This window comes from Mauremys reevesii, linkage group 1 (genome assembly GCF_016161935.1).
Source record: "Mauremys reevesii isolate NIE-2019 linkage group 1, ASM1616193v1, whole genome shotgun sequence".
Lineage (NCBI taxonomy): Eukaryota > Metazoa > Chordata > Testudines > Geoemydidae > Mauremys > Mauremys reevesii.
In genome coordinates, this window is record NC_052623.1 from 204,792,791 (window position 1) to 204,808,553 (window position 15,763).

Below are 15,763 nucleotides of genomic sequence, written 5' to 3' on the forward strand. Positions count from 1 at the left end.
TTCAGGTTGGCAGGTTGTCTGTGGGCGAGGACTGGCCTGCCACCCAAGGCCTGTGAAAGTGTGGGATCATTGTCCAGGATGGGTTGTAGATCCCTGATGATGCGGTGGAGGGGTTTGAGCTGGGGACTGTATGTGATGGCCAGTGGAGTCCTGTTGGTTTCTTTCTTGGGCTTGTCTTGCAGTAGGAGGCTTCTGGGTACACATCTGGCTCTGTTGATCTGTTTCCTTATTTCCTCATGTGGGTACTGTAGTCTTGAGAATGCTTGGTGGAGATTTTCTAAGTGTTGGTCTCTGTCTGCGGGGTTAGAGCAGATACGGTTGTACCTCAGTGCTTGGCTGTAGACAATGGATCTTGTGGTGTGCCCGGGATGGAAGCTGGAGGCATGAAGGTAGGCATAGCGGTCGGTAGGTTTTCGGTATAGGGTGGTGTTAATGTGACCACCACTTATTTGCACGGTGGTGTCTAGGAAGTGGACCTCCCGTGTAGATAGGTCCAGGCTGAGGTTGATGGAGGGGTGGAAGCTGTTGAAATCCTGGTGGAATTTTTCTAGAGTCTCCTTCCCATGGGTCCAGATGATGAAGATGTCATCAATGTAGCGTAGGTAGAGAAGGGGTGTGAGTGGACAGGAGCTGAGGAAGCGTTGTTCCAGGTCAGCCATAAAAATATTGGCATATTGTGGGGCCATGCGGGTGCCCATAGCGGTGCCACTGATCTGGAGATATATATTGTCATTAAATTTGAAATAGTTGTGTGTGAGGATAAAGGCACAGAGCTCAGCAACCAGTTGTGCTGTGGCATCATCAGGGATACTGTTCCTGACAGCTTGTATTCCATCAGTGTGTGGGATGTTTGTGTAGAGAGCCTCTACATCCATGGTGGCTAGGATGGTGTTCTCTGGAAGGTCACCAATGCATTGTAGTTTCCTCAGGAAATCAGTGGTGTCACGGAGATAGCTGGGAGTGCTGGTAACATAGGGTCTGAGTAGGGAGTCCACATATCCAGACAGTCCTTCAGTGAGAGTTCCAATGCCAGAGATGATGGGGCGTCCAGGATTACCAGGTTTGTGGATCTTGGGTAGTAGATAGAATAACCCTGGTCGAGGTTCTAAGGGTATGTTGATTTGTTCCGGTGTTAGTGTAGGGAGTGTCCTGAGTAGATGGTGCAGTTTCTTAGTGTATTCCTCAGTGGGATCTGAGGGAAGTAGCTTGTAAAATTTGGTATTGGAGAGTTGTCTGATGGCCTCCTTTTGGTAGTCAGACCTGTTCATGATGACAACAGCACCTCCTTTATCAGCCTCTTTGATTATAATGTCAGGATGGTTTCTGAGGCTGTGGATGGCATTGCGTTCTGCACGACTTAGGTTGTGAGGCAAGCGATGTTGTTTTTCCACAATTTCTGCCTGTGCACGTCGGCGGAAGCATTCAATGTATAGGTCCAAACTGTCATTTCGACCCTCAGGAGGAGTCCATGTGGAGTTCTTCTTCTTGTGCTGTTGGTGGGAGGGTAACTGTGTATCAGTGCGCTGTTCAGTGTTGTCCTGGAAGTATTCTTTGAGTCGGAGACGGCGAAAGTAGGCTTCCAGATCGCCGCAGAACTGTATCATGTTGGTGGGGGTGGCAGGGCAGAAAGAGAGTCCCCGAGATAGGTGGCCATCCTCCAGCAAAAAAACTTTAGGACCAGACTCCAGAGAGAAACTGCTGAGCTCCAATTCATTTGCAAATTTAACACCATCAGTTTAGGACTAAACAAAGACTGTGAATGGCTTGCCAATTACAGAACCAGTTTCTCCTCCCTTGGTTTTCACACCTCAGCTGCTGGAACAGGGCCCCATCCTCCCTGATTGATCTAACCTCGTTATCTCTAGCCTGCTTCTTGCTTGCTTATATATACACACCTGCCCCTGGAAATTTCCACTGCTTGCATCCGAAGAAGTGGGTATTCACCCACGAAAGCTCATGCTGCAAAACATCTGTTAGTCTATAAGGTGCCACAGGAGTCTTTGCTGCTTCTACAGAACCAGACTAACACGGCTACCCCTCTGATATAAGAGCTAAGTACAATTATTTGACCACAGACAAAGGCAGGCCAATGGAAAGATGCAGTTTGTGATTCAGGACTTACAGTTCATCCCACTCCTTCCTTCTTTGCATAATCTTAGCTTTGGCCCGGTCAGCTTTCTCCATAATTTTTCTAATTTGTTCAAGTCGGTTTCCACCAAAACGTCCTATAGCACCTTGCAGCTGGGGCCTTTTTTTCAGCTTGTCAACTTCCATCTCCTCTTCACTAACCCGAGCAGCCTGACCTAAAAAGAATGAAGTGGATGTGTAAGTATTAGGTATTATGATATGACCTAAAAGCAAGTCACAGCTACTGTAAGCCATACTGGGACAGCTCCTCAGCTGCTATAAATCAGCATAGCTGCAATCAATGGTCCTTTGCTCATGCCACATTATCAATCTGTGGAAAAAAAACTATAATGCTGTGCAATTTTGTCTCCACTGTGGGTTGATGGGTTTTTGCCAACATTGACTAGAATGTGGAAAACATCTGGTTCTAAATGGCACAGGGGAACTGTTGACTGAGAATGCAGAGTGGTGACTGAAACAGAACATGAAGATAACTCTGTGACCACCTTCTGTTGCCAAGTTTCTTTGCTTAAAGGTGATGTGATGTACTGCAGTCTCTTCCACTCAAGCTCAGGAAAATAAACAAGGTGAGAAAGAATGGAAAGCACATTATGGTAAACAGAATGGCAGCATTTAGGCCTTTACATATGTCTTACTTGTCTCTTTCTGGCTCTCTCGCCTTTGCTCTGCTTCTTTTCCTAATTTGCTTGTCCTCCTTTTTCCTGTTTGACTTAGTTTTCTGGCTTTGTAGTACTTCTCAGAGATTGCCAGGAGCCTATATGTGGAGATTTGATGATTGCTTCCTATAGCATGAACGACCACTGTGTCAAATTCCAGTGTGTCCCGAAACCTAAGGAAATAAAATAGAGATAACATTCATTATTGTCTGATTTCTGCAGTAGCAGTCTATGACGTATTTTCCTTCTAGCCCATATTGCTGCCCCAAAAGGCTTAAACAATGTATTATACTAATTAAACATATTATATAACCATAGTATTTGCAAACATAAAACAACAGGTATCAGTGCCATGATAGAAGTACCTTCCACTGACCTCATGAAGTCTAGAAATGGAGCCACTCAAGCGTGGGCATGTCAACAATACCTCATCAACCAAAATGGTGTCTAAGGCATCTGACAGATCTAGGTGAACTAGCATAGATAGTTGATCTTTGTCTACCACCAGAAAAATCACCTAGCAGAGCAATCTATATCAAACTCAGGCCTAAAACTGGACTTGACAGGGTCAAGGAGATCTGAGGAGTCCAGGAATCAACAGAACTGCATCACTACAGCATTCTTCCCCACAAAGGGGAGGTGAGGGAAGGGATAGTTCGGTGGTTTGAGCGTTGGCCTGCTAAACCGAGGGTTGTAAGCTCAATCCTTGAGGGGGCCATTTAGGGATCTGGGGGAGGGAAACAAAAAAAAACTGTCAGGGGACAGTATTTGGTCCTGCTAGTGAAGGCAGGGGACTGGACTCAATGGCCTTTCAAGGTCCCTTCCAGCTCTATGAGAGAGGTATATCTCCATATTTTATTATAAAGGGAGATTCCCAATAGGGTTTTAATTGGTGAGATTCTCCACATCAGGAGATGGTTTGACCACTACTCAATAAACCATCTGTTCTTAAGGAATGCTGGTACACTGCCTTCCCAAAGTGAAACAAGGACCATCTCTTCCATAGCAAGCTCAGTTTGTCCCCAGCTGCACTTCACCACACATGAAGGACATGGGTTCACTGCACAGCTTATTCCTCAGAGTTCCACCAGCACTTCTAGAACCCCAGCAAATGTCACTGGCTGAAACTCAAGCAGAGCTGTTCCCCCGAAGCCTGGCTCTGATACCATGGAGGTGGATAGCACAGTGTTGATTCAGTAATAGCCTGATTTGCATATCAGTGCTTGCCTAATTTGTGTATGGTTCAGACCAAACAAGAATATAGTCACAAACAGGACATATATACACTTTAGTTCTATGAAGAAAATGTTCCTTAAAGCAGATGGATCTTAGTTAATGAAACATCTCAAGATGGAGGAGGGTGAAAGAAAGCTAGTCCTCACCGACTCTGCAATTTCTGCAGCCCAATGCGGTGCTTCTCCTGATCCCAAGCCAACTCCTTCTGCACTAGTTGGATTCTCTGTGCTGTCTGCCTATCCATCTCCTCACGGATTCTGTGGTCCATCTCGAATTCCTGCAGATAGATGGGAAACTGTGTCATAGCATGCTGAATGCTAGGCTATGATAGTAGCAGTGGTTAGGTTTAAGACATATTTTTGTTCAGACATAGGAATTGATGTGCATTGACCCAACTGCTCACTCCAGCAGCTGTTCACCGCGGTTGAAAGAGCCACATTCTTCCAAAACTCTTCTCTAGTGTCACCCAGCACTAGGTGTGGGTTGGAGCTCCTGGCATATTAAAATATATACACACACACACCCCTTCTTCCAATCCATCTAAAATTGAAAATCAATGAACTCCAACGCCTCTCCATAGCAGGAATGAAATACAGTGGGCAAGGGCGAACCAAGGCAAATCAGTACTTCCGCCCCTTGCTAGCTTTACCACTTTCACTCACTTCAGTGTGCTTCTCGATCATATTTCCATTCCCTTCACTGTAGCCTTTAAAGAGTGACTGGAAATCAGCAGCATTGCTGCTTGGTCTATAGGTCTTACAGGTACTTCTGAGGCACTAACTTCTGCAGCACACTCAGAAATGCCTGTGCCATGGGGAAGCAGTTTATTTAAGGAGCTGGAGTGGGAAGAAGGGGGAAATGGGTTGGTCATATTTTGATTCTAACTCACTGGACACAGCTTGTTTTAAAGTGGCAGCCTAATCCAAGGATAAAGGACTTATACACCAATTTGATGTACCTCTCTGTGTAGCTGCATGTGCTTTGGCAGCTCCATGTTCCTTTGAAGCAGGTGATGAAACTCATGCCTAAGGATGATCAGCTCTTGCCTCTTTTTGTTTTTTTTGTCCTCTGCTTCCTTCATTATCTGGTCATATTCCTTTTTTTGCTTGGCATTCTCAATACTGGAAATGCAAGAAAAAGGAAGCAGCATTATCTGGATGGTGGAGGGGTAGAGAGAGAGGAGACAATAGTGTAGCCTTCTAGCCAGGAACAAACACGGGTCAAAATTCTGCCCTCACTGACACTTGTGCAGCTCCCCTGCAGGGGCGGCTCTAGGATTTTGGCCGCCCCAAGCACAGCGGCATGCCACGGGGGGCGCACTGCCGGGCACCGGTCCCACGGCTCCGGGGGACCTCTTGCAGACGTGCCTGCGGAGGGTCCGCTGGTCCCGCGGGAGGTCCACCCGAGCCGCGGGACCACCGGACCCTCCGCAGTCATGCCTGCGGGAGGTCCGCTGGTCCTGGGGCTCCGGTGGACCTCCCGCAGGCATGACTGCGGAAGGTCCACCGGAGCCGCCTGCCGCCCTCCCAGCAAAATGCCACCCCACGCGCACGCTTGGCACGCTGGGGTCTGGAGCCAGCCCTGCTCCCCTGGAATCAATGGGGCTGAAGAAAAGTAGAATGAAACAGACTGTAAGCTTTTGGGTGAAGGGATTATCATTTATTACATGTTTGTACAGTGCCTAGCAGCAGGGATCTCTGGTTTAGTAGGCCTCTATGGACTATCAGAACATATATGTTAAATAATAATGTCAGAACATCATGTTACAAAAACAGGTGGATGAGATGGATGTTTGCATAAAGGCTGCACAGGCATCGAAGGCCCCATGTGTCTTGAGACAATGGCCCAACTTTGGAGTAAGCTACTGCCTTCTTTTAGAAGGCAAAACAGCTGGGCCACATGAACTGGAGGCAGGGCTCCCAGCAAGCGCAGCCGTTCTCGCTTTCATCAAGCACGCCTTACCTGTAGGCACTGGGATCCTCAATATCTTCTGCAGTTTTTTCCTTTTCAAGATCTCTCTGTGAAGCAAAAACATAGCTTTTGCATAAACAAGGAATGACACTCAACGGCTCATGAGGTTGTTCCACAAGTTAAGGAAGAACCTCACACTGCTCCTCACAAGTCAAGTGATGTTTGTAAAGCCAGATAAAACCTTCATGATGAATGACACCACAGGGTCACTAAATATCAGGTTCTAATGGTTCCCCCGGGCAAAAAAGAGGCAAATGCAATACTTACCAATGAATACAGGGGCCAAACTGATCCATGATGTAACTCAATTAACTTCAGTGGATTTGAGTTTGGCCCACTATGAATCCCATTTATGTTTAAAGTTAGCGACATAATTTGAAAACTCTTCCATGGGACTAAAACTAGAATAGACACTCCCTGAAGAGTTACTTTGATAAGAAATAGCACTTTTAAGATGGACATAAAGCAATGCTGTCAACCTAGGCTATGGAAATGATGTTATAAAGATCATTAGAGCCCTGCAAATCCACGGGTATCTGCTTTATATCCGTGGACCATTTCTGCGGACAGCTGTGCGGATGCGGATACAAATTTTGTATCTGCGCAGGGATCTGGCGGTAAGAGCCAGGCAGGCAGCTGTGAGGAACCACAGCATGGATCCTCCACCTGCCCTGGGCGGGAAGGTCTTGGGGGAAGGGACACTGGATGTGCAGGGCAGGTGGAGGATCCGCCACGGCTCCCCACAGATGCCCGCCCGGCTCTTATCATGGCCAGGCTGCGGCTCCAAGCTGGGCTGGGGAGAGCCGTGTTGGCAGCTGTGGGGCACCTAGGTCCCTCCACCTGCCTAGGCTGAGGGACTTGGGGGCAGGGACACTGGGCAGGAGAAACTGGAGGGCAGGGACACTGAGCAGAGAGGCTGGGATATTTGGCAGGGGGGCTGGAGGGCAGGGACACGAGCCAGGGTTTGCTCGGACTCCCCGCCCAGGGCAGGTGGATGGTCTGCCACAGCTCAGCACTGCTGCCCACCTGGCTCTTATCATGGCCGGCCTGCGGCTCCAAGCCGCCCCCTTGCCTAGAGTCGGCTCAGGGAGAGCCACACTGGCAGCTGTGGGGAACCTGGGTCCCTCCATCTTCCCTGGGCAGGGTACTGGAACACTGGGTGGGAGGCTGCCCTGGATGCCATGGTGCAGCAGTGGGCCGAGGGCAGGTGAGGGTCTGCGACTCTGTGCGGGCTCCCCACAGCTGCCCACGCGGCTCTCCTGACAGGGCTCCAGGAGTGGGATGCCTCAGAACCTCAGCCTGGCCCCCAGTGTAGAGCCCTACAAATCCACAGACATCTGCAGCTATCAGAAGATAATTTTTGCAGATAGCGGATCGGATGAAGATACACAAATGTGTATCTGCACAGGGCTCTAGAGATCATCAGATTTTTACGAAAATATTTTAAAGTGCAATCTACTCAAAAAAATGATTCTGTCAAGATAGCACTTTTTTATTGAACAGACCTCTCTTTCTTTTGGAGTCAGATCTGGTTACTTCAGTGACTCATTAAGCTTTTACTGAGTTTTACTCCTGTTACCCCTGTAAAACCAATACAGTTAAGAGTGTTAGCAGAAGTGTATTCCTTCTAGTGCATCATCAATAGAATTGTTTCCTAAATTCCCATCAGTTTAATCTGTGAAAACTCAATAAAGGTAATGGGGCAGCACGGGGGTTTTAGAGTCCCTAATTTGGCTTGCAGAATCTTTAATACTGGTGTTGATGTATGAGAACGAAAGAGCCCAGCTTAACTCTCAGTTCTCATGGGATGTTTGCAGGTTAGGTAAATTTAAAAAAAAATCCTTCTTTACTTACAAGTTGAGCAACTGTGGGACAGAAGCCACTGATAAAAAATAAACATAGTGCCTTTATGCTGCCATATTTTAAGTCTCTATTCAGAGTAGAACTGCACTTTAATAAAAAGAAGCACAGAATAGAGAGAAAACCTGCCAGATCTTTGTTGTTCTCAACATACAAACACATGAAGTGATGATTAGCTAAGGGAGGCCATGTACATCAACAGAATAAACAGACCTTACACTTTTAGAGGGAAGAAAAAAAGCACTGAGAGGAGAAAGAGAAGGAGAATTACAGACATAAAGACTATTATTACATTAGCAGACATTTTGCATGGGCTCATATTCACAAATTGCTTTGAAAATCCTCAGTTTTTGCCACGAATGACCCACAATGCAAAAGGACTGAGTGTTTTTTGCACAGTAGTAGTAACAGGCCCGCATTGCTTAGCACTAGAGGGTACTCTGGTATTCATAGATTTGGACATGTCCCGGAGAATGAACTGTAATGCTTTTACCTATGCACCAGAACACAATACAGAAGAATTAGGGAATGTGTTCATTCAGTAACTCACTCTTGGAGAGGGCACTTTGGCTTTTAGCTCTCTTTGAATGTCCTCTGGAGATAGGATATTGAAGGTAAAGATGTTGCTATCTGCTCCACAGGTAACCAGGAATCGGTCATCATAACTAGAGTATATCGCCTGGATTTGGCCATAATCGTTGTCATGCATGTTGAAGGACCAGTATCCGTTCATCATGTCTGCTGACAGGTCTTTGTCCTGGAGAGGATAAACTCGCACTGCTCCATCCTTCATCCCACAGAACATCAACAGCTTGCTGGTGCTGTAAAGTGAACAAAAGCTAAACAATTCCAGGTACTGATCTAGAACAGTTAATGTTGCAACAGCAAAGTGCCAGTGACACTTGTGAACAAAAGCTAAATTAACACAATGGGTGAAATTCACCCAAGTATGAAGGGCTGGAGCAAGGTTCTCTCACCCATACCACTTATGCCCTGCACAAGAAATGAAGGCTGTTGGCAAACTAAGTGACTGTACAAGGGTATCCATGCACCTCCTATACATCATGGAACTGGCTTCAGAATTGTCATGGGGTAGCAGAAAAAATCAACATGGAGTGGACAAGGTATGGGCTGTGGAGGGTTTTGGATCTGGATTTGCATGGCTCCAATGGGCTCCAACAACCGGCACAACAGGTGCAGATTGGCTGTGACCCACAGACTGGATTAGCAGCTAAAGAGGGGTTGCACGGCTGCCACACAGCCTGGTTCGGGATTGGGAGGTGACTTTCACCTCCCCATACTCCACCCAATAGAAGGAGAGAAGAAGACAGGTGTAAATTACAGTTTTTGTAACCTAAAATGGCTTCCTTGGGGTCATATCAGGCCTGGTCTCATGGGTTGGGGAGACACAAGGAGTTCTCCACTCCACCTGTGCAGTCCACATAATGTCCAGTTCAAGCTGCTGACTTGGCACAATGAAAGTGTGGGGATTGCTCCCTCCATATTCTCCTGGGGAGCAAAGAGCACCCTAAAGAGGGTGAGGGATGGAAGGAGGTAAGGCCATGACTCCATCCCCCTACCCACTGGCCAAGCAAGCACCAGGTAGTTGACTGCACACACCTCCCCCCCCCCCCCCCGAAGGAAGTAGCAGCATCCCAGGGCTTCCGCTGAGGAGAACTTCCCAATCCATGGTTGTGTCTTAAAGGCACAATTGAGCTTTGAGTGCTCAAAAAAGTAGGCATTTTCAACATGAACATTTTTTAAAAGAAAAAATAATGTATTTTACACAGCTGTACTGACAAATCCTACCAATCAGGAATCCTAAAGCTGGTAACCAACTAACTCTAGGTACCAGGGAATAGAGCAGAACTCTTCTTGAACTCTTGCACATGGATATTCATCCACACAAGGAAAGAAACAGAGGAATATACCATGATATCTCCTGATTCCAGTTCATCAGTTTAGTAAGTCATAGTGCATAAGCTCTTTTACCAGAAAGAGATCCTTTGGATTGGGTTGTCATCTGTGTTCTCCATAGGAATCACCTCAAAGGGCTCATCTTGCCTGCTTTCAGGGGATATTTGGTGCTGAATGGGGGAGAATGCACAGTGGTAGAGGTACCCAGAATCATAGCCACTCTAAAGAAGAGAAGGGCCACAAAGAAGACATGAGGAAAGGATGCTGATGCAGGTGCCCAGGAAAATACAGTTTCATGAACAATTGCTCTTTTCTTAAATTTCTTTTTAAAAATGAATTCATTGCAAGTGAAAGAAGCCAGACTAAAAACCCCTGGAAATGCTGTTTATCCGCAGAATAAGTCCACCATTATCAGAGGAGTTACAAGCATTTGCCATCCCTCTCTGTCCCACCAATGTGCCTCACTCATGACCACAAGGGACCACCATCTACTAGTGGGGAAAGGACTACCTTGGCCTCTCTGGGGAGACCACCAAAAAGAGTGCCATTTGTTGTGAACTGGAATGACACTGTAAAACCATTTCACAAAGACCACTTAGCATTCACATCAAGCACTTGGTCTTCTCTGAGAATTTGGATATCTTCAAGCATGGGGCACATATGAGCTTGTGTCCTAGAGGCAAAAGGTTTTTATTCCAAATACCAGTTCTCTACGCCACCTAATCCCCAAGTCCATGAATCTTATTGTCTCTACATTTAACAATCCTTTTCTCAAATTAAAAATGAAAGAATATTTAATTTACCAAAGAGAGCCAGAATTTCCCTGGTGCTGAATAAAACCCGCAGACGATGGGGCTGGGCTCCTGTGGGACGTAGATGGGTGGCAGTGGCTCCTCTTTCTTAGGCTCTGCCTCTGGCTCTTCTTCTATCTCAAGTCCCATATCCTGCTGTTTCTTTATCCACTCCAACCTTGCCTTCTCCTCCTCCTGTTTCTTTTTCTCTCTGCGCTCAATCTCCTCTTCCCTCTGTTACAGAAAGCAGTGAAAAATGAGTCATGAAACCAATGCACCATTGACTGAAAGGCTCTCATGATAAAAAATGCTAGAAATTAGGGAAGTATTCCTCGCAATTAAACAGAGGTCAGGCCTGTCTACACAACCCTACAGTGCAGACTATAGGTGTGCGAAATGCAGCACACACTAAAATGTTGTGCTACAATTGCTCATATATGCCCTGCTAGCAGAAACTAAAAGGTACATGTTTCTAGTTAACAGAGTTCTATTGGAAATGGGACTGCATTAACACAAACTAGGTACCTTTTAGTTCAATCTAGCAGGGACTACATGGAGTAGTTACAGCACAACACTTCGATGCACTCAGCAATTCAGACTCCTGTAGTCCGCACTGCAGGGCCTGCGTAGACAAGCCCCATCATACCTCATTTGAAGCTGCAGTGGGAAGCCTCTCATTCCCGCCTCCTCTTATATTCTGCCTCCAAGGTCTAATGAAACAGCAAGCACCCTCCACCAGAGACATGCTAAATGCAGCTTTCCCCAAGCCAATCAAGCCTTATGTTAGCCAGACAGTTTGCTTGACTGCAATGGGAGGTTCTCTATCAACTCATGGACTGGATGCACTACTTCTGCAATGTTCCCGAACTCTGTCCTTTACTTGCCCAAAAGTAAAAGGGACCATGCTGGAGACCTGAATTCAGATTCCCATGTGGCATTGTTTGTGCTCAAACATAAGTTTAAAGTGAAAAACAAAATGTTTGTAATGACCTTCCTTCTGAACACTGAATTGAAGAGTAATGTTCATGGTCAATTTATACAGTCTTTAAAATCTTCATTTTATTAAAACGTATCTTAGCATAAATAAGTGTCAAATATCACGCTATCTTTTCCCAGGGAAATATTAGCTTTGTAAGGTAGCCAAAGACATCTCTTCTTCCTGAGTACTGAATTCCTCCTAGTCACTGTGGATGCTGGGGCTTTGCCAGATCTTTAACAAAACATCAAAATAGTACTTATAAATCTTTGAAAAGATGGTTGAAAGTGGAAGTGCCATCACTCAAGAGAGGCAGCTGTGATGTGGTAGATTGAGTACTGACGCTGAGAGTCAGGTAATCAGTGTTCTAATCCTCACCCTGCTGCTTTTTCAGTTTCCTAAAATACCCACTGGTGAAAGAGAGTGTAACTCCAGTGCTATCTAAGGTGTTGCCCATGTTTATACCAGCAGTGAATTTGGCCTCACATGTCTTCAAAGGAGCAAGTCCTCATTGAGGAATGCATAAATGTAATCCTGACTGTGACAGGTTGGATCACAGAACCCCCCCTGGGAACTGCCAACTGCTGTGCCAAGACTACTTCTGCCCTTGCTTTATCTGCCAGTCTGGGACTCCAGCACCCTCTGTCCTGTTGAGCCAGACATGCCAGTCTGCTCCAACACAGACCCAGGGTCTGAACTATGTGCCCCAAAGCTGCAGACTTAACTGAAAGCAGCTAACAGAGGTGTTCCTGTCTTTAACACTCAGATGCCCAACTCCTAATGGGATCTAAACCCCAAATAAATCCATTTTACCCTGTATAAAGCTTATACAGGGTAAACTCATAAATTGTTTGCCCTCTATAACACTGATAGAGCGATATGCACAGCTGTTCCCCCCGCCCTTGCACCCAGGTATTAATACATAGTCTGGGTTAATTAATAAGTAAAAAGTGATTTTATTAAATACAGAAAGTAGGATTTAAGAGGTTCCAATAGCAGACAGAACAAAGTGAATTACCAAGTAAAATAAAATAAAATACGCAAATCTAAGCCTAATACAGTAATAAAACTGAATACGGATAAAATCTCACACTCAGAGATGTTTCAATAAGTTTCTTTCACAGACTGGACACCTCCCTAGTCTGGGCACAATCCTTTCCCCTGGCACAGCCCTTGTTCCAGCTCAGGTAGTAGCTAGGGGATTTCTCATGATGGCCCCATCCTTTGTTCTCTTCCACCCGCTTATATATCTTTTGCATAAAGTGGGAATCCGTTGTCCCTCTCTGGGTTCCCACCCCCTCCTTCTCAATGGAAATGCACCAGGTTTAAGATGGATTCCAGTTCAGGTGACATGATCACATGTCACTGCAAGACTTCATTGCCCACTTTCCAGCACACACCTATACAGGAAGACTTACAAGTAAAACAGAGCCATCTACAGTCAATTGTCCTGGTTAATAGGCGCCATCAAGATTCCAAACCATCATTAATGGCCCACACTTTGTATAATTCAAATAGGCCCTCAGAGTTATAGTTAATATTTCTAGTTTCTGATACAAGAGTGATACATTTATACAAATAGGATGACCATACTCAATAGATTATAAGATTTGTAATGATACCTTACAAGAGACCTTTTGCATGAAGCATATTTTAGTTACATTATTTTCACACTCATCAGCATACTTTCATAAAATTATACAGAGTGCAATGTCACACTGACTTTTTTTTTTTGTATAAGAGTCCTTTTACAGTTATCACAGTACTCAAAAAGTATCAGAAAAATTTTACTGGCAAAATCATTTTTCATGTTTGATTAACTCAAAAGTGGCCAAATCCATGTTTATGAAACCGTTCAAAAGAATTTCCTTTGAGGCTGGGATCGAGCATGAGAAATTACAGCTGTAAGAATAATTTTTCTGAAAATTAAAAACTAAAAATATATTTTAGAATGGAAGTGCCATATTAACTTTATCTCTGCTACCACTAGTGTAATCCTATAATATACATGCATTATAAGCTATATGTTATTCCTCAATTCCACTTTTTATTTCCATGAATTAGTGTTGACAACATATATTTTCCAATAGATGAAGCAAAGCCAGGAGTGGTCTGTGCCTGGTCCTTCCTTATGAATGGCTCAGCTGGAATCCTGCGTTCAGCACCTCACAGACTAGCAACTTGAGTGGAGTAGTTTTGCACTCTAGGGATACTGGTAACTGAGGGCTGAGAATTTAATTCCCCACAGGACAGTTCTTTACCTTGATCCGGGATTTAATGCTGCCGAAATGGAAATACTGTGTAGGCAGGTCTTTGATCTCATAGGTGGATACTGTGTCCTGTTCTCCAAGGATGGGTGCAGGAACCTGAAGGGCAAAGCCATTCTCACAGAGCACAAGCAGCATGCTCTCTGCCTGTAGAATAGCACATAAAACACAAGCATTAGACAGACATACGGAAGTGGGAAAGAGGAAGAGTAAAGCTAAAGGTTAGAAGTTGTCAAGCCACAAAGTCAAAGGCACGCCAGTCAACATTCATTTTATGTGATTATTTAAATGGACGAATCACCACCAGAAATCAGAGAATATCATCTTAGACTGAGAGCAGCATGATGATGTTTAGTGTCACAAGGTGATTCGCCCCTTTAAATGAAGCAGGTCCAGTTCCTCTGTGCAAGTACAGGTGTCCCAGTTGGCCAATTAAAAAGGCAGAGAAACACCTGGTGCTATAAAGGATCAGGGAGAATTAGAGAGAGAGGAGGCTTGTAGGGACAGCTAGAGGAGGGTTTACTAGCTGACCTCCCAAAGGCCGAGACGCAGAACCAGAAAGTTAAAGGCAGAAGAGCAGCAGAGGGCATTGCATGCTGACTTCCAAGCCAGAGAGCTGGAGCTGAGGACCAGAAAGGGCTGAAGTTGGGAATAGTGGAAGTACCTACCTGCTTGCCTGTCTGAGATGAGAGGTTAACAGAACAGGGGAAGCAATGGATACTCCACTGGTGAGGATGAACTCCCAGCAAAAGGTTTGGGGGATGAGGGTGTAATTCTGCTAGGAAGAGTGGAGATGCACTTGACCTGTAAGGGCTTGGCTGGCTGTCCTGGCAGAAAACCAGGAGAGGACAGACGTAGACCCCAAAGGGGTGGAGGATGCCAGAGTATGGTATGTGCTATGCTGATGGACTAGCTGTTGTGGGGTTATAAGGATTACATGCACTGGGGTTGATAAATGGACTATGTTTTGGGACTTCTGTTATGGATTATTTGCACTATGTTTTTGTAATAAACCAGCCCCAAGGATGGGTATTACTGAGGCAAGAGAGACTGTTGGCGGGGGGAGTTCCTAGGAGCCTGAGAGAGGAAGTGGGACTGTAAACCAGGTGTTAGGGTGCCCTGCTGCAAGGAGGTGCTCAGGGAAGATGGGGAATCATTTACACCTTGTGAACCTGGCTTCTTTGAAAGAAGATGTGACACATGACCAGAAAGGGTTAAGCATCCTACAGGATAAATGACTAAAATTCAACCCTCTTAAAGACATATGGAGAGATAATGTTTGTGTATTTACATATATATTGGTAGTGGTCAACAATGTAATCAAACAGTCCCTGTCTATGCTGTATTCTGTTAATTCAGAGATCAAAAGAACATCTTAATGTTTAAATGAACTGTAAACATAGGATGTTGTGATATTCATCTCTCTTTGAAACGTATAGCAAATCATCTGCAAATGGTGGAAAAACAGACAATTGCCTTATGTTAATCTGTGTGAATAATTACCAGGCGATGCTTAGGAAATGAGGGTCTATTGGTCGCTGAGGGACTCCAACCTGTCAAAGAAGGCATGAAATGTATAAAAGATGTTTGGGTCCTAATCCTTTTTATCTCAGGTCTCCTTAAGCTTCACCAGGGAAAGTTTGAGTCACAAAATTGACATCCTAGTCCTAAACTGGAACACTCTAAATATATATTGGACATTGGACTATAATCTATGGACTAAATTCTAAAAGAACTCTTTGCAACTACAAAGCTCACCATCTTTGCTATGAATCTGAACCTCAAGAATTGAACTCATGTCTGTATCTTTTAACCATACTCTCTCTCTTTTCCTTTAACAAATTTTCATTTAGTTAATAAGAATTGGCTGTAGTGTGTATTTGGGTAAGATCTGGAATATTCATTAACCTGGGAGGTAATGTGTCCGATCCTTTGGGATTG

The 15,763-nt window shown here is 45.1% G+C and overlaps 1 protein-coding gene across 4 annotated transcripts in view; it reads right to left on the reverse strand.

The window, feature by feature from the left end:
* CFAP44 (cilia and flagella associated protein 44) overlaps positions 1–15,763 on the reverse strand; it is a 70,094-nt gene that overhangs the window by 22,331 nt on the left and 32,000 nt on the right. For all 4 annotated transcript variants that reach the window (XM_039481053.1, XM_039481031.1, XM_039481042.1 and 1 more), the window contains 9 exons: positions 13,817–13,969; positions 10,592–10,813; positions 9,864–10,009; positions 8,422–8,692; positions 6,003–6,058; positions 4,999–5,161; positions 4,187–4,317; positions 2,784–2,977; positions 2,123–2,303 (listed from right to left, as the gene is read on the reverse strand). In XM_039481053.1, the coding sequence (XP_039336987.1) occupies positions 2,123–2,303; positions 2,784–2,977; positions 4,187–4,317; positions 4,999–5,161; positions 6,003–6,058; positions 8,422–8,692; positions 9,864–10,009; positions 10,592–10,813; positions 13,817–13,969 (1,517 nt within the window). The remainder of the gene's footprint in view (positions 1–2,122; positions 2,304–2,783; positions 2,978–4,186; positions 4,318–4,998; positions 5,162–6,002; positions 6,059–8,421; positions 8,693–9,863; positions 10,010–10,591; positions 10,814–13,816; positions 13,970–15,763) is intronic.